Here is a 19,395-nt window from a genome sequence, read left to right as displayed (position 1 = left end):
TTAAAGTGAGACTGATTAAACCAGTGCAATGACTGTTGGTGCATCCACTGAATCGCTTTCTTGAGGAGCTAACGATCCCTTTTCTGGCATTATGGAGGATAGATAGATCTATCAGTTCATGGCCTACAGTGTTCCTCAGTTTACCCAGGGTGGCATTCAGGGGTCATAGTCCATGATGGCACAAAGACGCAAACCTTCTTAAAAAGTAAAGGCAGCTCTGGCTCTTCTTGTATAGAAGCAGTGAGCTACTCTTTCTTCTTGAGTGCAATTGGGTTTTCTGTTTGCCAGTTTTATTATATGCATATTGCTTGAAGAAAGATATATTTACATTTACATTTATTCATTTAGCAGATGCTTTTCTCCAAAGCTACATACGTCTCATTGAAAATACAATGTGTGCATTACATTAGCTGAAAGAGAGAAGTGAGATATTTACTTTAATAATCTAACCCTGTATTGAACTGAGCTGAACCTAGAGAATTATAGCAAAAGGATTTGTGCTATAACTAAACAACATAATTACAAAAGTTAGTTGTAGTATGATGGCCATGTACCCTGCCTTCTTATTGTATCTCTTCAGGTTCTGTTTTCTAGGGATTCACACACACACACACATTTTCAGAACCGCTTGTCCCATACAGGGTCACGGGGAACCGGAGTCTACCCAGTAACACAGGGCGTAAGGCCGAAGGGGGAGGGGACACACCCAGGACGGGATGCCAGTCCGTCGCAAGGCACCCCAAGCGGGACTCAAACCCCAGACCTACTGGAGAGCAGGACTGTGGTCCAACCCACTGCGCCACCGCACCCCCTCTAGGGATTCACACACACACATTTCCAGAACCACTTGTCCCTTACGGGGTCACGGGGAACCGGAGCCTACCCGGCAACACAGGGCGTAAGGCCGGAGGGGGAAGGGGACACACCCAGGACAGGACGCCAGTCTGTCACAAGGCACCCCAAGTGGGACTCGAACCCCAGACCCACCGGAGAGCAGGACTGCAGTCCAACCCACTGCGCCACCGCACCCCCTCTAGGGATTCATTCAATTGTTATTATAATTAATGGATTCATTGTATTTTTGGTTTCAGAATAAAAATTAAGAAGCAGTCATTGTTCATACTTCAACCTCTACAGAGGCATTTTTCTGTTTATACAGTGTAAGGATCCACATACAAAAAATTTCATAAAAACCAAGGAATTGTTGTCTTCAGCACTGTACTGTTCAACAACATAATAGTATAATAATAATAATCATCATCGTTGTTGTCAGCATCACCATAATGAGAATGAAAATGAGTTTTTATTGGCCAAGTGTGCTGAAGCACACAAGGAATTTAGTGTGGTTCTTGATGGTTCCAGTATTTAGAGACAACAAACAGCTGACACAGAATTATAGAATAATTAAATTAATAACATATTTACAGAGTATACAAACATGAGAGTATAAATAGTAGTATAAGTACAAAAAAGTAAATAAATAAGGAGAAGGGGTGCGGTGGTGCAGCGGATTTGGCCGCGTCCTGCTCTCTGGAGGGTCTGGGGTTTGAGCCCTGCTTGGGGGGGCCTTGTCACAGACTGGTGCCGCTTGGGGTGCCCTGCGACGGATTGGTATCCCATCCTGGGTGCGTCCCCTCCCTCTCCAGCCTTGCGCTCTGTGTTGCCAGGTTAGGCTCTGGTTTGTCACAACCCCACCTGGGATGAGTGGTTTCAGACTGTGTATGTAAATTACAAAAGTGATGGGATATTGTTGCACTAACAGGAGACCTATAGGAGAGTGTTAACTGTTCATGAGAGTGATGGCCTGAGAGAAAAAACTCTTCTTGTATCGATTTGGTAGCCAAACCAGACAGTTATATCAATGTACAGGACAGAATCAATGACAGCTGGGTACAGAGTAGAGTAATCATTATCGTAATTGCAACAATATATAGCATATATATTAATAATAGCATGTATTTGGTGAACTTCAGTTAGAGCATCACTTCAGCTGATGTTTAGTACTCTAGCTAATAAGGTAAGTTTTATGCACCCTGAGTTACACTAGGGAAATACACATATGAATTATCATGAATTCACTGAACTCAACTATTAATACACCTAGGCTAATATGCTATAAAACTGCATTATTATTACAATTAATTTGTTGCTTAGCTGATATTACAATCCAAAACAATCTGTACAGTCTCATTCATTCATCCATTAAAAAGTTATCTAAAAGAATGCTTTATTATGTAAATCAGCAAAGAGAAAGTTAAAAAATGGATGCAACTAACTATCGCGTTATAACAAAAATACCAATCAAATTTACTGTAGCAGTAACTCCGGGTTACAAGTCAGTGTCCTAAGGAGGAACAAATCTGTTTTGTGTATAATACGTAACATTGTGACGATGTCATACAGTATATATGTATAAAAGCCTTTTTTTGAAGTGAGAAACTAATAACTGCTGATCTTTTAGGAAAATATGTTGTAAGAACAATGTCAGCTTTTCCAAGAAATTTCACTACACCATCGTCTCTCCAAACATCCCAATTTTCACCTTTTGTCAAATTTGTCATTTTTTTTCTTTTGCACAGCTGATGAACGGGATTAATTATAAATGTTTTCACAAATTAAGAGGAAATTTCACAGCGGAACCCAAAGTAACGATGTCGATGTTTTCGAAGGGAATTATTATGCGACGGACAGGAAGTCTCTTCGATCGCAACTTCCACACGTGTGTGGAGCAGTGGTAAACTTTCGAAGCTACACAACCGGTTTCACGTGAGACGTAAAACATTGTAACGAGACTGTGCAATTTTTATGGTGGATCTCAGGAGTTTTGAAAATGGCAGAGATAGTCCAACAGCGGCTAGAGGATCGGATCCCTGGACTGGAACAACTCGAAAGAGTCGGACTATTCACGAAAAAAGAAGTGAGGTAAACCAAGTCACTTTCATTTTTTACCTGGATTTCTTGTAGCTAATTTACTGTACGTTTTGGTGCCCTTCGAGTTTGATGTGTGTGCTGCGTAGTTACTAAACGAAGTCCATTACAGGTTAGTGATAAAAAAATCCACTGCCCTGGAGTACAAGCTGCACAGGCCGATGCTAAGGAAAGAGGATTTCATCACGTACATTGAGGTGGGTTCGTTAACTCTTTCCATGATTAGCTGTCAGTAAAATAATATTAAGTAAGTGACTCTCGGATTGCCCTGTTATCAACGTTTTGCGCGTCTGTCAAAGTGGAATTGATTCAGTTCAGTAGTTTTAACTTTTTTGTTTCTTGTTTAGTATGAGATCGGTGTCTTGGAGCTGATAAAGAAGAGAAGACTGGTAAGATTATCAGTTTGTCTCATTGGTGAACTTCCACACAGTGAAGTAGTTTTCTGTGCAGCCTCTTTAATGCTTTCAAACTTCAAAGTTACTTTACACTGTAGTAAAAAAGATCTGGTGATCCATATAGATGTATCTTACACTAGTATGTATCCTTCCTTGCTGCATTGGTGGAATTTTGACATTATTATTTTGATTTTGACTAAATCTCTTGTTTCATAAGGGGTTTGTTCTTTATTTCTGATCCTGGGGAGGCAAATATTGTGTGTTTAAATTACTATTACAGTAATTGGGACAAGAACTAAGCTTATTTTTTTTTAATAACCACTTGAAGTTCTTATCACTGGAAAAACTGTATAAACAGCCCCACTACTTTGCTTGTTTTATGTCGCACATCTCCTAATTGAATATTCCCAATGTTCTGTCGTGGTTCAGCGACAAGTGAAAAAACTTGTAAACTAGAAAGAACAGTTAGTGCTACTCAAGATTGAATAATCAATGTACAATAATTATATTTTGTGATTAATGCAGTCACATAACCTAACTAATATAAATTGATGGACTATTCTTGTTCTGTGTATTTATTTATTTATTTATTTATTACTTTAAGCGCATTGGCTACAACTTTAAGAAGGACGAGATTGAGTTTCCCATCATGAGCAGAATAAGCAGCGTTTTTAGGCGGGCAACAGCAAAGTGGAAGGTACAGTACAACAGATTCCTGTAAAATAATGAGATTTTCCCTGAATGAAATTTTCCTCAACAGCCAATAACTCTTTAATAGTACATTCATTGAACACATATATCAATGAGTGTAATCAATGAACGTACTGTTGAATTACATTTTAATTCATTGATTTGATTTCTTTACAGGATGATTTACAGCTTTGGCTGTCCCACGTTGCATTCTGTAAGAAGTGGGTATGTTTCATAGTTACCTTGTTTTTCTTTATGATACATACATGCTGTTGCTGTTTTTGCTGTCAGTGGAAAATGACGATGGTACTGTTTTCCTCAAAACCAGAATATGAAAACTCAGGTCAGCAAGGTGTTCTTGTCTCTACTGGCCATCCATCCAGACAAGCCAGGTAAGTTTTGCAGTTGTATTATTTTAACTGGTCTCATTAAGGCAAAAATTATATTCTTTTGCTGCTGTGAAAACAAACAATATAAGGCACTTGCAAGTTCATGATTTATGATGTTTTTAGTTTTGTGGCCAAAGCATGTCCTTGAGGACTGCGCTGTATGCTGTTTTTGCTTTTGCTGAGCTCTTAATAGCTTTATTGGAGCAAGAAAATGGTAAATGCCATCATCTAATTTTAAAAAGTATGAATCAAGGGTACTATGGAGGCAACTGGGGACAGACATGAACCAGCAACCTTTGTAACTTACCAGGTATGCATCAGATGTTAAACATATTTTATTTTTATAGAGCGTTCTTCTCACACAGTGACACAGAGTGCTTTAACACAGGCATACAGCAAGAAACATTGATACAAACAAAGAAGAGTCAACTAATGGCTACCATAATGAAGAACTTATTATAGAGCTATAAGTATACCTACTGGCCACTGGGGAAAGGAGCAAAAACTCCCAACTGAAGGTTGAGGGAGGAAAAAAAAACCTCTGGGGGTCCATGGGCCAGTGGTTGCCCACCCCTCCTGGGCATTCTAGAAAGTAACAATTTGTAAGCCAGTGTGTAACAAATAATTATAATGCTGAAGATGTGTTGGTCTGTGGCTTTCCATGACTATGCTTCATGCTGCATATTGCTGTACTTTTTTTTCTTAGAAGCTATTTCAGTATTTGTGTCTTTCCTTACTCAGAATGATCAGAGAGTAAAATGAAATTCTGCTTAATTCTCATAGAAAAATAGTATCCTCCCAGATTATACAGGGCTGCTGATTTAAAAAAAAAAAAAAAAAAAAAAAAAAACAACATACTTTTCTTAATTCTTATATATTCCCTCCAAGCCTTATGGATCATGGCTGCCAAGTGTGAGATGGAAGACCGAAATTCATCTGAAAGTGCCAGGCACCTTTTCCTGCGGGCCCTGCGCTTTCACCCTAAAAACAAGAAAGTGTACCTGGAGGTGAGGAGCTGGAGGGCTTCTGACCTCTGCTCAGTATATAGAGAGGTGTTCCCACTGGTTTGTTGCTAGTTCAAACTGCCACGACAACATTTCCTGATATTTGGTGGTTGAGCTTCTGGAATAAAATGATGAAAATGGGGCCAGTAGTTTTGCATTACATAAATATTTTTGGAGATGGGGGACATTTACCCTATATTAAGTGGTTAGTTCTGCGATTAAGTCCTTTGGACCCTTTACCCTGATGTTTCTGTATGTTTTACCTTTACACTTGACAGTACTTTCGCATGGAGCTCATGCATGCAGAGAAGCTGAGGAGACAGCAGAAGGAGTTGGAGCAGGCTGAGATGGCCATGGTGAGTGCCAGTGTCATAGTTACTTTTTTTTTTTTAAACTGATTTAGCATACGATTTTCTCCAAAGAGATGTACAATGATTCCTATGTACTGTTTAGTTTCAAGGCGACTTTCAGTGCAAGATATACTAAACTCCCTATAATCATTCAACCATCTGTACACCGGTGCAATGTGACACACACTTCCACAGGCTAAAGGCAGTTTAGAGTCTCCACCTGAAATTAATGTCTTTTGACTGTGGGAAGAGACTGGAGGACCTGGAGGAAACCCGCATAAATACAGCAAGAGTCTCTAAGCGGTCACATTGAGACTGGAAGCCAGTGAAAGGAGGAAAGACACTTGGACTTCAGTTGTGTGGTCTATCCCCATCTCACAATCCATTTACTTTGTAGGGCGAGTATGAGTTCTCCATGGAGATCCTGAACGGCAAGCTAGCTGAAGTTGTGTACAAAGAAGCCACTGAGAAGATAAAAGGTACAATCCACAGTTATGAAACCTGTGCATCTTCACATCATGAAGTGTTTGAACAGCAGCTAAGACTTCCTTATGTACTATCACAGATGCTGAGTTTGTGCTGTCCTTCCTCAACATCGCTGCTCTCTTTGACTTCACAAAGGAGCTACAGGAGATGATCCTCCAGGAGTAAGTCCGCATGTCTTGTTTTTGTGAGCTCTTCTCAGGCGTGAAGGATTTTCAATGCTGTAATGGCTCCATATTGTTCCTGTGGCATATATGAGTGTAGGCTGTGACCCAAGATGTGCTCCAGTCTACAGAATAAGTATGCAAATGACCCCTTGACCTGGGACTACATGGCCAAATGTGAACTGGAGGCAGGTCTGGGAGCGGAAATGGGAGCAGAACTGCAGAGCACCAAGGAAAAGGCATCGGACACAGTCAGGAGAGAGGAGCGCAGCTGCCTGGTGTATGAAGAGGGTCTGAAGAGCCTCCAAACAGGTACAGGCTGTAGAATGCTCTCCTTGCTACATGCATATATTTGCATCTCAGCTTCAGTAATCGTGTATATATAGCCAAAGTAACTAAGAACCCTCAGAGATGCCAAATGCCTGTTGAAACGGCCGTATTTTTGAAAGTCGTGGTAGATCATAATGAAAAATTGTGCAGATGCCATGAAAGATGCATTTAGTGTGACTTCCACGCAACACTTTGTGTTTCAGTTTTAAAATCACTGATTTGATTCGATGAGTCAGAATACTAAGTATTGCATGATTTCAACAATTTTTCATTCAAACATTTTTTTAATCTTTATAAGAATGACAGCAATGTGTATGCTAGGTTGTGAGGGCCTTTGAGATAAATGTATGGGTTTTAGGCATTTAAGACAAGAATGGCAGAAATTACAATACAACAGCCAGTTTTACATTTTAACAGGTTTGTATAGATTTTACTCAATGCACTGATTGTTCCCTGTATCACAGAGGCTATGTGGACCTGTTATGCCACTTTCTGCTGGAATAGGTTTAAGAGGAAAACCAATGTCACTGAGCTGAAGGAAAAGGTAACTTTGCAGTGTTTCTGATATTTATATGACCCTGGTTTTGCCCTGCTTTTGGAATCTCTTAAAGAAATTAAGTCCTGCAAAATAAGTCCATGTTGGCCCATTGCTAATTATGAAAATGCTTTAATGTCTTATTGCTACAATTGGCAGGAAAAAATTGTCACTTGGCACTGGCTGCATGACAAATACATGCTACATTACAGAAAATGATCTTTTGTATCCTGGACTGTGTGGGAGACAATTGTGAAGATGTGTGGAAAAACCAGAACCTGGCTTTAGGAGTGGAAATATACTCGCACAATAATTCAATTCATATCTCGATACAGGTTTCACAATACAATATTTTCAGCATTTTATATTTCCTAGAAATTTTCCTTCCGGTAAGCAGTTACCAGTTAATGCAAACTCTGATTGCAGAAAGATCAAATTGAAAACGTCTTGGTTTTAAATTTCCTGTAAATTATTGACGTTTTATAATGCAGAAACAGATGGCTTTAAAGGGTTGTAGGTATAGCCATGTGCACATCCACACCTGAGGAAGCAGCTGAGCTCTCTGTGGTGTCACACTGTTCCCTGCAGTAGATCACACTCACTCAGTGGGTAGACATAGAGGTATGATTCGGTCAGAGGAGAAGGTACTGGGAATTTGGGCACAGAATGCGATTCGCTAGGGGTACCCGCAACCCCTTTGGTCTGCTCCACTAAGTATGTGCAAAACACAGTCCACTTCAACACACTGCTCTCTCTCTCTCTATTATATATATATATATATATATATATATATATATATATATATATATATATATATATATATATATATATATATATGTGTGTGTGTGTGTATGTGTGTTATCTGTCATAAAGGCAGTCTGATGATTCTTCTCTAGCTCCAAAGGATGACAGGGGAAGTTTGTTAGAAAAAAGACTGCTTCAAAGTCATTTGTCCTTTTGCTCTTATGGCTGTCATAACTGCTTGTTTAGCTAAATGCGTGGTCATGTTTGTTATTTTGCTGCTAGTGTAGAGTCTTGCGAAGCTGGATGACTACATTTCTGTTGTTTTCATATCAAATAGGTCAACCAAAATAACGCCACACCAGTGACTTGTGAATGATGTATCAGTTCATTATGTCTTTCTGATTTTACACTTGCTGTCCCTACCATTAATTCCTCATGGACCAGCGGTGCATGTTTTGACTCATTTGTCACTTTCAACAGTCCCTCCTCAAGTGCAAAATTAGTGTTGTGGTACTGAGAAATATTTAGTATAGTACTGAATTGCAGCGATTTCATATTTCTAAAGAAGACCAGACAAAATTTTGTATCATTTTCTGTTGCAAAACATGATACAAACCCATTTTGTCACATATCCTGAGAGAACGGGGTGAAAGAAGCCCTTGGAGTTAATCCTCAGTAGATGCTTATACAGAGGGAGTGTTAAATACAGAACCTAACTTGGTTTTGTCTGTGTCCTTCAGAGGCAGGAGAGGCTGCTGACAGTATTTCAGAGAGCCCATGATGCATTGCTTCTTGAAGAGTCCTTCTACAAGAAATGGGTAAGGGGCAGGAAGTCGTCATCCTTCAACAGCAGTAGGGAAATCGCAGCTCTGTCAAAGGTGTAAAATAGTTTCCTGCCCATCTGTCAGCTGAACAAAGACACTAAAGATTGCTCTGAATCATAGTAAGGACCCTTATGAAAGGAGCAGCGGGTAGTGCAGTGACTACAGCTGTTGGCTTGCAGCCAAAAACAATTCGGGTTCGAATCCACATTTCTGCTGTTAATATCTCTGACCACAGTACTTACCCCGAATTGATGTAGCAAAAGTTACCCAGCTCTATAAAAGGGTTAATAAGCCTAAGTAGCTTAGTGTACAAAGCTAACAGTATAAGTAGCTTTGGAGAAAAGCTTCAGCTAGATGATTGCATGTAAACGTATAGTCCTACAGGTTTAAAGTGCCTTTCTAGTTTGTATCATGGTAATTTACCCTTTTGCTGTTTGCCCTTGATGAGATGCAGTGAGCACATGGATAGCTGATGTTGATAGTACACTTAAGCGATGCCTACCTATGTGTAGGTCAAGGTCCTCCAGTCCACCGGTGATGCTGATGGTGCCACCAGAGTTGCCGTGGCAGCCACAAAGCGCTTCAGCCAATCGGTGGAGACCTGGAGCTGCAGCCTGCAGACACTTATGGAGCTGGGTAGTGCCAATGTAGACGAGCTATTCCAGGAAGCCCTGAAACACGTGAATCCCAAGGTAACGCTGCTCACCAGTATTGGAAGTGGGGCAGCGTTCTGGCACATCATGTATTTTTTTTTAAACAAATTTATTAATATTCTGGGTATGCTCTGATTTTAATATGATTTATTCTTTTGGCTGATTTATCCCACAGTGGGTGAACCCACACTTTAGTTAGTGCCTCATTGCCCCAGCAGGAGGTGGTGCCACACGCTCATACCAAGTGCTCAGAGCTGAATGTTTTATTGGTTTTTAGGTGGTACATTGCACCTGGATTGTTTGCGTTCTCCTTCTCACAGGAGAGCATGGCGCTGTGGGTGCTGCAGTTGGAGTGGAGTGCATCAACCCAGAGCCCCGAGGAGACGGAGGCCCTGTTCAAGGTGCTGCTGCCTGCCTTGTAGCTGAATAAACAACACTTGGGCACTACAGTAGTGCATTGCCTCATGTGATCTGTTCATATAACCAGTGGCTGTATGGATAGTGTTTGTGTAGCTAGCTGTAAATCCATTTATCATAGAAACCAGTACAACTGACTAACAGGTTTGTTTGCAGTTAAACTGTGGGTTTAACTGTAGGAATTGTGCATATAAATGAGGAAAGTGTTGTGAAGCTGCATATCTTTTCCTGTGATCAGAGAGGTTTAGCATCCACAGTGCCTGCAGTCTCCATGGAAGTGAAGAAGAAATACCTTGACTGGTCTTACACAACGGGTGGATACAAGAAGGCCAGACAGACTTTCAGAAGGTGTAGTTCCTTCACATGTGAACACCCTTTTAAAAACATCACACTTGAGTCTACAGTGAACTGCTAATATTCAGTATTCTCCAGGACTTTCCTTGTTGGGCATAAAATAAGTTTGGAAACTACAGCATAACTTACTCTGTATTTTCAGTTTGCATGAACACCGGCCCTTTTCCAAGGAGTTTTTCCTCAGGATGATCCAGATAGAAAAAGAACAGGTGAGACTGCAGATGTGATAAACAGGTGACAACATATGTTGTGTGTATCTAGTGCAAAACGGCCAAGTTGAACACAAAGAAATTTAAATATACTATGTCAATATTTGTGTTTCATGACCTTTGGAATGCTGCAAGTCAAAGTAGTGTGTCTTTGTGACGGTAGTAAGGAAATCAGAGCTGCTGATGCTTTGGTAGTATTTTGCAGACTAAACAAACATGTTCTTCCTAGGATTCTCTGAAGATGAGCAACATCAGAGATTATTATGAGCGAGCTCTCCGAGAGTTTGGATCGTCAGATGAGGGTGAGTCTGTGCTGCCAAACAGCTGGCTGAACGGGGATTTCCTGACATACCCCATCGTGCTTTCTGTGTATTACATAATACAGAAGAGCCCTGATAGGACTTTAGAGAATCAAGAGGGTCTGGAGAACAAACCTTGTGGCAATATGCATGCTAACTTATAGACGAAAAGGCTATGCAAAGTGTAATTTTTTTTCAAAGCAGTGCTGGTGTTGGTTTGTCACTACTTTTATTATTTTTGCAGATCTCTGGCTCGATTACATCAAGGAGGAGCGGGGTCCCCATGGCCAGGCAGAGAATTCTGGGTCAATTCATTGGCGGGCCATGAAGAGCCTGGAGGGAGAGTGTGTAGAGCGTTTTGTGACTAAGTACACCCTCCTGCAGACTGGTCACATATAGACAAAACCCCTCTGTAATCCTCCCCTAAGCAGCAGTTCCTCTCTTTCAACACTGTTTTCTGGTCCAACTTGTTCTGGTGATTGTGCCACTGGGAGGAACTTGGCACCTCTCCCATTCTCTTGTTTCTTAGTAAATGTCTTTGGTTAGTTTTGGATGTTCAAGATTTTGACTTGAGTTCAACCCACAGTTTGTAAATGGCGTTATAGCTCTTTTTTTGCAAGAACACTTGCTTATTCCATTAAAACTTCATTTACAAATATTTTCTCCCCAAAAAATACGGAAGTGTTGTTGTCAAACATTTATTGTAAGTTTGATACATGAATTATTGGTTAACGTTAAGTAAAACTTTAAAAAATTAATTTTCTGGATGTTTCAAGTCAACTTCCCATTGCCTACTGTGTAAAATGCAATCTTTATACAGAAAACAGTCCTGCTCCAGCTATAAACATGCAATGGTCTGACTTTTTCCCTAAGATACACACTTTAGGTCAAGTTAGAGCTGGACCCTTGGCAATACCCAATCCCTCCACCGATGAGCCACAACCCTATTCTGCAGCCTTCTTAGAACATGGTCAGGCATCCAGCACTCATAACTTACAATATGTTACTAGTTCATTGTAGAATTCGCTCTAAGTATTAGTAGTTGAGCAAGTGCCAACAGTCACCCCTACGCACATACTACGCTGTGTTTTACTGTTCATGCTGTCAGTTTGCTCACATTTCACTCTTTCTTGTGCTCCTCGAAATGTGCTCTCTACATCTAAAAGCACGACCCCTCTAATGATTCTAAAGCAGGCAGCATAGTGTTTAGGGCTCTTACGTAGCAATGTGAAGGACCCTGGTTTCAATCAAGATACCTAAGCTGAATTGATAACAATACCCTGAAGCGTCAGGTGCTCAATACACCCTTGCCTCGGACATTGAACAACCAGCCTATGCTTTTCAGATGCTTTCTTTCAATCATTCTTGTAAAAAGTAAGGTAAAAATCTAGGTGACAATAAGTAAAGGGATCGGCACTTAGGAATAAATGCGTTCTGCGCAGCGGTAGTTGGTCAACTGGACTTCAACTGGGTTGAGTCTTCTTTGAAAACCTTTTGTTCCCCCAACCGTCAATGTTACATCCATTTATGTTGTATGGAGTATAGTATATACACGATACTTATAGATGGGACTATTCCAGTGGAATTATGTAAGGACCTCACTTGGCATAAGTAAGGGCAAGCATTTTCTGAGCAAAGTTAATTTTTCTGCTAACCAGTGATGACTACATAATAAGATTTCCTGGCCTGGAACCTTCCTTAATCCAGACATAGAGACCTCAAAAGAGGTTATCACAAAACATACTAAATGTATGGTTAAATTACAGCGAGAAACACTTCAGTACAAAATACATCCTCATCACTATTAAAAAAGTAATGACAGCTACATGTAATTAAAGTTAGTCTATGTTCCCATGTCTGATTAATAAAACCATTTCATCTTCTAAAACTTAGAGCAAGTATTCTGTATATTCTTGATAGTGGAAGATAAATGTTAAAAACATTCAAATAAAGTCACACAACGGGCCTCAAATAATGTCATGGGCTGCAACAGTTAAGGTCACTTATATTTTCCAGTCATTTCTGAAAAGATGTCTCAATACATGGCTCCCATGATGTCAAGCCCACGAGTTTGAGTGTGTGATGTGTAAGTACATGAGAAAAGTCTTCACTAAAACAAAACTACAGCCCACCAACACAAGTTAGCTCTAGGATGGCAAAATGTAGAGCTACAAGTCTCCACTTTTCCAACCCTGTGATCAAGTCAGTTGTAGGATACCTTATTTAACACACACACATATATACAAAGAAAAGCTGCAGGTACTTTGGGTTTCCAGTTTGTCCAGCTTAGGTATTTTTTGAGGGCAAGTTAAAGTGAGATCCTCTTTCTGAGTCAAAATCCAGAGGTTCCTGGGCCTCTCTAGTGGGATTCTGGTGAAACTTCAATCCATCCATCCATCCATCCATCCTTTATTAATAGCCACTTGTCCAATGCAGGGTGGTGGTGGTCCAGAGCCTATCCAGGAAGCATACAGGGATTGCGGGATACACCCTGGATGGGACGCCAGTCAATCACAGTGCAATCACACTCACAAATACACACTATGGACAATTTTATAGTCACCAATTCACCTGAAACACATGTCCTTGAAGTGTGGGAGGGAAAGGGAGCACCCAGAGGAAACCCATGTGAACAAGGGTTAGAACATGCAAAGTCTTATCAATGCACTACAATCTTTGCATAATGCCCGTCTCAACACGCTGCCTCGGAGCAAGATAAAGACCCACGACACAACACATGACGGTCACGGGGATGCCGGTATGGCCAGCCGCCTATTCCGGCGTTCAAGAATACATCAGCTGAGCAGCAGCATGGAGTTACATTTTGGGAGATCGATCTGTGATCAAGAGGCTGAGGATCTGAATTCCTAGCAGAAAGCAGCAGCGTACTCAAGCAAAACCATTTACAGCTGTAAATACAAGTAAATATGCACCTCTATCAAGGGACTTAGCGTCGAAAACAAAGTTAGAGATGTATAAGGAAATAAGTAATGCGCTAGAGATCTACACCGTTCCACACCTCTGCTGTGTTTCACTGTCGCTCCCTGAAAGGATAATGTCCTCCAGCACAATCTTCCCCCACGCCGTCCCGACCTGGGTTCATACCACGATCTTTACAGTCCTCAGCCTTCCCCTTCTCACTCAAGGGCCGTGCATCTTCGCACCCGGTGTGTTCTGACTGCCGCCGAGCACGCTGGATTAAGGCGTGCACTAAAGGTACATTCTGCTCTCCCCCTAACCAACTCGCACGGCACAGAACGCTGCAGCCGCGCTTCCGCAGAGCTCGCCGACATCAACGAGTGCAAAATTCAGACTCTCATAGACTTTGCTCCGTGTGCCTTGAAAAGTCCTCGACAGCAGGCAGGTTAAGGCTGTAGCTGTAACATTAGGGTGGCGGCAGTCTGTGGGGAGGGTCCCCTTTCTGAGTGGAATACAAAGCTGGACACCGACGGCGGTGGGTCGCGTCCCCAGCGCCGCGTGGCCCTAATTTCCCCGAGTGCCATCCCAGCCATCAGTGTTTTCTGAGCAGGATGTAGGTGATGAGCGCGACCAGGCCAGCGGACAGCACCCCAATAACGCACTGGTGAATGGTGATGACGTCCTCCAGCGCGTGGATGCGCTCCTCCATGGCGCTCGTGTGGAGGTAGTCGTAGATGGAGGCGCCGATACTCCACACGGCCCACACCGCATCGACCACGGCTTTCATGGTGGGAGAGACCATCGAGCGCTCGGGCCGTCCTGACTTGGGACGCAGCCACATCAGACGCCCGGCAGGCCCCTCAGCATCGCTCGCCTGCACATGGGGCAGAGGGACAATTTCAGAAACGAAGGCTGGGGTGTAACAAGCAGTCAGATAGCGGGGACCACAAAGAGATTATATGTGGTTCTCGGTGGATTATACACCAGCCCTGGGGAGGTGGGGGGTGGACACATCCCCACTTTGAGCTCTACAGATCAACCTAAGGACATATAAGAGCAAGCACTTGGAATGCTGCGTAGATGCGGGATGAAGGATCGAGCGGATGCGCCCCCACACGAAGGTGTCCATCCAGCTCAACATGAGACACACGATACTAGGCACAGAGGTGATGACCACAGCTACTAGGTGTATCCTGGTCCTGAGCCCCTTCAATGAAGGCTTCACCTCCCTAATGTGTGTGTGTGTGTGTGTGTGTGTGTGTATTCATCAGTGAAAAAAACCTGGGGATGAGGATGGACAGCTGTTCTCTGCATCATCTCAGCAACCAGAGCAGAAGAGGCATTACAAGAGCCTGGATCATGATGATGATGATGAGTCACTGAATACATTCATATTGTTAGGTTCAGTGATACAGCGGAAGCGGTATGGGAGGTGGAGTTACTGTAGAAACCGACCCCCCCCCCCCGCAGTAAAACCGTGTCATCGCGATGCTTCAGACAGAAAAAAAAAACACACAATCTCTCTCTCTCTCTCCGCGAATAAGATGAGAATAAGATGAGAGCGGTTTGCGGCAAATGTCGCACGCGGGGAAGTGATGATGATGATGATGATGATGATGATGATGATCATGTCAAAGTGAGCGCGGACCTCCCTCGAGGCTCTACGTGTCGCTGCCCTTCAACTAGTTCAATATAATAAGAGGCCGCCCGGCGACCGCCCCGTCCGTCCCGTCATCCTGCTGCTGTCGCTCATTCCGCGATTGCGGAGAATAAACTCGGCGAGAGGAGGACGCGGCGCTCACGCTACGGACACGCGCAGCCCACACGGTTCGCACACTCACCGAAACGCCGCGGTCGCACGACTCCCCCACAACATGGACGCGCTCCCCGTGCGAAGGCGTTGGGCTGCCGGCGCTTCCCCGTGCGGGCGCGTTCCCGATCGCGTCACGGGAATGCGCAGAACGTCACACACGGCGCTTTAAAGCACCATCGCAGAATCGTAAAAAGGACGCGTTCATTACAGCATTGTTACAGTATTATCATTGCAGGACCCATACAGCATTATTATAGGCATCGCTACTGCTTTATTACAGTATTATTGCAGCATTGATACAGCATTATTACAACATGATTATTGCAGCATCACTACAGCATTACTACCGTATTGTTACAGTCAGTATCATTATAGAACATTTGCAGGACCCATACAACATACTTACAGCATTTTTACAGAATCACCACATCATCGTTGCATCATCATTGCATCATTGTTACGTCATCGTTACATCATTACAGGACCCACACCACATTGCTACAACACAATGACAGCACACTTAAAGCAGCCCAAGAGCCCAGCGTGCCCCTATTTTATTTTGCATTTTCTCTTGTGCCTCATCCATTTACATGTTCTTTAAGTGTGTTATTTCCTGTACGTGTGTAGTGAGTGAAAGGCAGTTAAACCAGACGGTACAGAAGTTTGCTTCAGCTTTAGGTAATTCCAACTAAGGCACATACAGTACTGCGCAAAAGTCTTAGGCACGTAGATATTTCACAAAGTATTTGTTTTGCATGGTTATTTCGTACCTCCTGCTTTAGGGGAAAGAGAATATTTTAGATTTCCAAGCATTCCTTTTGCAAAAAGTTGCAGTATTACAGTAACGGTTTTGGGTGTCATTAAAGAAAGTACACACACACACACACACACACACACACACACTGTCTGAAACCACTTATCCTGAGCAGGGTCGCAGTGAACTGGAGCTTAACCCAGCAACATAGGGCACAAGGCTGGAGGTGACACACCCAGGACGGGATGCCGGTTCATCGCAAGGCACCCCAAGCGGGACTCGAACCCCAGACCTGCCAGAGAATGGAACCCGGCCAAGCCCGTCACGACCCCGCTCGGGACAAGCGCTTGTTGACGATGGATGGTTACTAAGCTTTGTGGGAAGTTTATGAAAAGCATTATTTCTGGAAATAATCTCACTTTACAGCTTTTTCCCCCAAGTGCCTAAAACTTTTGCACAATACCGTACACACACACACACACTTTCTGAGCCGCTTGTCCCATACAGGGTTTGCGGGGAGCCAGAGCCTAGCCTGGCAGCACAGGGCGTGGGGACACACCCAGGACAGGATGCCAGTTCATTGCAAGGCACCCCAAGCAGGATTCGAACCGCAGACCCACCAGAGAGCAGAACCCAGTCCAACCCACTGCGCCCCCCCCCCCCCCCCAATACTGTACATATTATCTAAAATGCATCTTCTGTTCTATTGTCCCATTATGTTCTACTTCACATTGGCTACATCACCATTTTAAAAATGTAATTAAATCCAGTTAATGCAAATGCATTTAGATAATAATTGACTTGATTTGTATGGGTTGCATACATTGGATGAAGTCTGTTTGCAGAATAAAGCCCTTTTTGTTGAATTCTGGTCCTGTGGACACACAGTGTTCCAGTTCTAGACCTAACGATTCAGCTGGAAAGCAAGAGGTATAACTATATTGTAGGGGTTAGCGCTGTTACCTCTAGGCTCAGAGGTCAAAGGTTACCCTGCTATACACACACACACACATTTTCAGAACCGCTTGTCCCATACGGGGTCACGGGGAACCGGAGCCTACCCTAATGAGCGGTTAAATAACTGCAGGTATCTTACCAGTGTTAAAACACTTTGGAAAAAGTATCGGCTAAATAAATGTAAATATGTCTTGACAAGCCTACAAATTTCTGGATTTCTATGCCCGAAGGTTTTGTTGGCAGTGAGACGCTAAAGATTTTTGAGTTCAAAGTTAAAACTTTGTTTCATGAATGTCCCTTGAAATGTATAATGAGGTCAATGAATTCTTGTGCTGATCACTGTTTAATTTCCAAAACACCCAGACAACCAGGTAAAGGAACGTCATCGACTGTAATAAAAATTGTTATGCTGATTTGTTTGAGGGGCTAAATTAAAAAAGGCAAAGTGAAGTACTCTCATCACAAGAGAGACATTTTATTTTGTTAAAGAACATGCCAGATGTGACATATAGGTCAGTATTTTGTCACAACTGCCTGAACTTATGAATTTCCAGACTGTCTGAAAGAAGAGCCATGGCACAGAGTGCCAGGAGTGGCGTGGAACCCTAACCTTGGAGAACATATTCCATGGGGGTTCATTTTTTGTCCTATAAAACATACTGTGTAATACAATACACAGAACTGCTTTCAAATAAGCCCAGCGGAAAAAAATGAATATTTTATGATGTGAAATGTTCAAAATGACAAAAATCATACAATTGTTCACTCTTTATACAGTGCCTTGCAAAAGTATATAGACCTTAGGTAAAATCACACATTTTGCTGCAAAACAAGGTGATGCTGAAACATTTCTTTCCGTGTGATATTTGAATTAAAAAATAATTGTGCTCAAAATGAATTACTGGAAGTGAGCTTGAGTTTTGCATCACAATTAAAAGAAAAGAATAAAGGAAAAAAGCAGAGAGATGCAGAAGTTAGACAGCTCGGGTGAAGTGGTTGCTCTAAATTGCAGTGGGCAGCACAGTGGCACAGCGCCTGGGGGGTGCGAGAGGACGTGGGTTTGATCCCCACTCTGTCTGTGTGGAGTTTGCATGTTCTCCCCATGTCTGTGTGGGTTTCCTCTGGGTGCTCTGGTTTCCTCCCACAGTCTAAAGACATGCTGTTCAGGTTCACCCATAGTGTGAGTGACACAGAGAGAGTGTGTGTGTATTCCACTGATGTATGGATGAGTGAGCCGGTGTAAGTAGTCTATCTAGCAGTGTAAGTCACCTTGGTAAATAAGGTGTGTGGGCTGATAACACTACATAGAGTTCAGTGGAAGTTGCTTTGGAGAAAAGCATCTGGTAAATAAATAATTGTAAATGTAAACTGGCACACATAGCTTGTGTGTGTAGCCTGTGGTGGACTACCGCCGGCCAGTCCAGGCTGTACCCTACTTGGCCTTGCGCCCTGCGCTTCCGGGATAGGCTCCGGACCGCCGCCACCCTGACTCCGACAAGCGGCGAACGAAACGGAGAGTGACACTTGGGGAGATTTCACGGCTATTAATATTGTTACCACTGCGACACACACGTCACATACGCAACTTTACAGCACAGCTATGGTGCGAGCAGACAGCCTTCGATGAGCCCCGCGATCGCTACTGTAAATTACGGACTGTCAGTGTCACTGTGCTCACACATCATCATGATCATGATCATCAGCACTGACTGTGTGTGTCCCTCATCGGGAAACAGGCCAGCTCATCATTCCTCATCAGCGCAACACTGTTACACACACACACACTTGAACTTCCACCTTCTTCTGCCTCTTTCCCTCGCTGTCCGCCTCGCACAATGATGAAATGAGTCACTTTACCACCCTGCCTGCGTTTTTTTACCCGTCTCCGTACGAAGCGTTGTCGTTCAACATGGCAGATTTGGGGGCGGGGCGAAGGGTGTGACGACGACAGATCGCTGCAACGTTGTGCTCCTGCTTTATGACGTCATATGTAGGGCTCTGAAAAAGTAGCGTTTGGCTGCGGTGAAAACCGTGCTGAAACTTTAACTTCACCCTTCTGTCCATGTGAGGCGTAGCGCGAGCCGCTCGGTACTGCCGAACTCACCATCCATCTCACCATGATTGAGAAGAACGGGACCACAGCGCGTAACTTCTTGTACGAGCAGCACGAGGTGCCCGGACAGC

General features: G+C 43.0%; 1 protein-coding gene across 1 annotated transcript; it reads left to right on the top strand.

The window, feature by feature from the left end:
* The first annotated feature begins 2,693 nt into the window (after positions 1 to 2,693).
* Positions 2,694 to 11,442, top strand: utp6 (UTP6 small subunit processome component). The gene is made up of 19 exons (XM_018761367.2): positions 2,694 to 2,922; positions 3,041 to 3,125; positions 3,276 to 3,317; positions 3,928 to 4,020; positions 4,191 to 4,238; positions 4,342 to 4,405; positions 5,291 to 5,409; positions 5,685 to 5,762; positions 6,154 to 6,235; positions 6,322 to 6,403; positions 6,528 to 6,715; positions 7,198 to 7,277; positions 8,753 to 8,830; positions 9,349 to 9,528; positions 9,810 to 9,890; positions 10,145 to 10,254; positions 10,403 to 10,469; positions 10,699 to 10,771; positions 11,013 to 11,442. The coding sequence occupies exons 1-19, from the start codon at positions 2,831 to 2,833 to the stop codon at positions 11,165 to 11,167; spliced, it is 1,797 nt and encodes a 598-aa protein (XP_018616883.2). The 5' UTR covers positions 2,694 to 2,830; the 3' UTR covers positions 11,168 to 11,442.
* The last annotated feature ends 7,953 nt before the right edge of the window (positions 11,443 to 19,395 follow it).

This window comes from Scleropages formosus, chromosome 20 (genome assembly GCF_900964775.1).
Source record: "Scleropages formosus chromosome 20, fSclFor1.1, whole genome shotgun sequence".
Classification (NCBI taxonomy): Eukaryota; Metazoa; Chordata; class Actinopteri; order Osteoglossiformes; family Osteoglossidae; genus Scleropages; species Scleropages formosus.
Note: the sequence above shows the minus strand (reverse complement) of the source record. Positions and strands in the feature narration are given on the sequence as shown.

Bases quoted from the DNA above. Each gene is read 5' to 3' on its own strand.
- utp6 (XM_018761367.2), top strand. From the start codon at position 2,831: ATGGCAGAGATAGTCCAACAGCGGCTAGAGGATCGGATCCCTGGACTG. The intron at 3,318-3,927 runs GTAAGATTATCA...TATTACTTTAAG, and splicing joins TGATAAAGAAGAGAAGACTG to CGCATTGGCTACAACTTTAA. The intron at 6,404-6,527 runs GTAAGTCCGCAT...GATGTGCTCCAG, and splicing joins CAGGAGATGATCCTCCAGGA to TCTACAGAATAAGTATGCAA.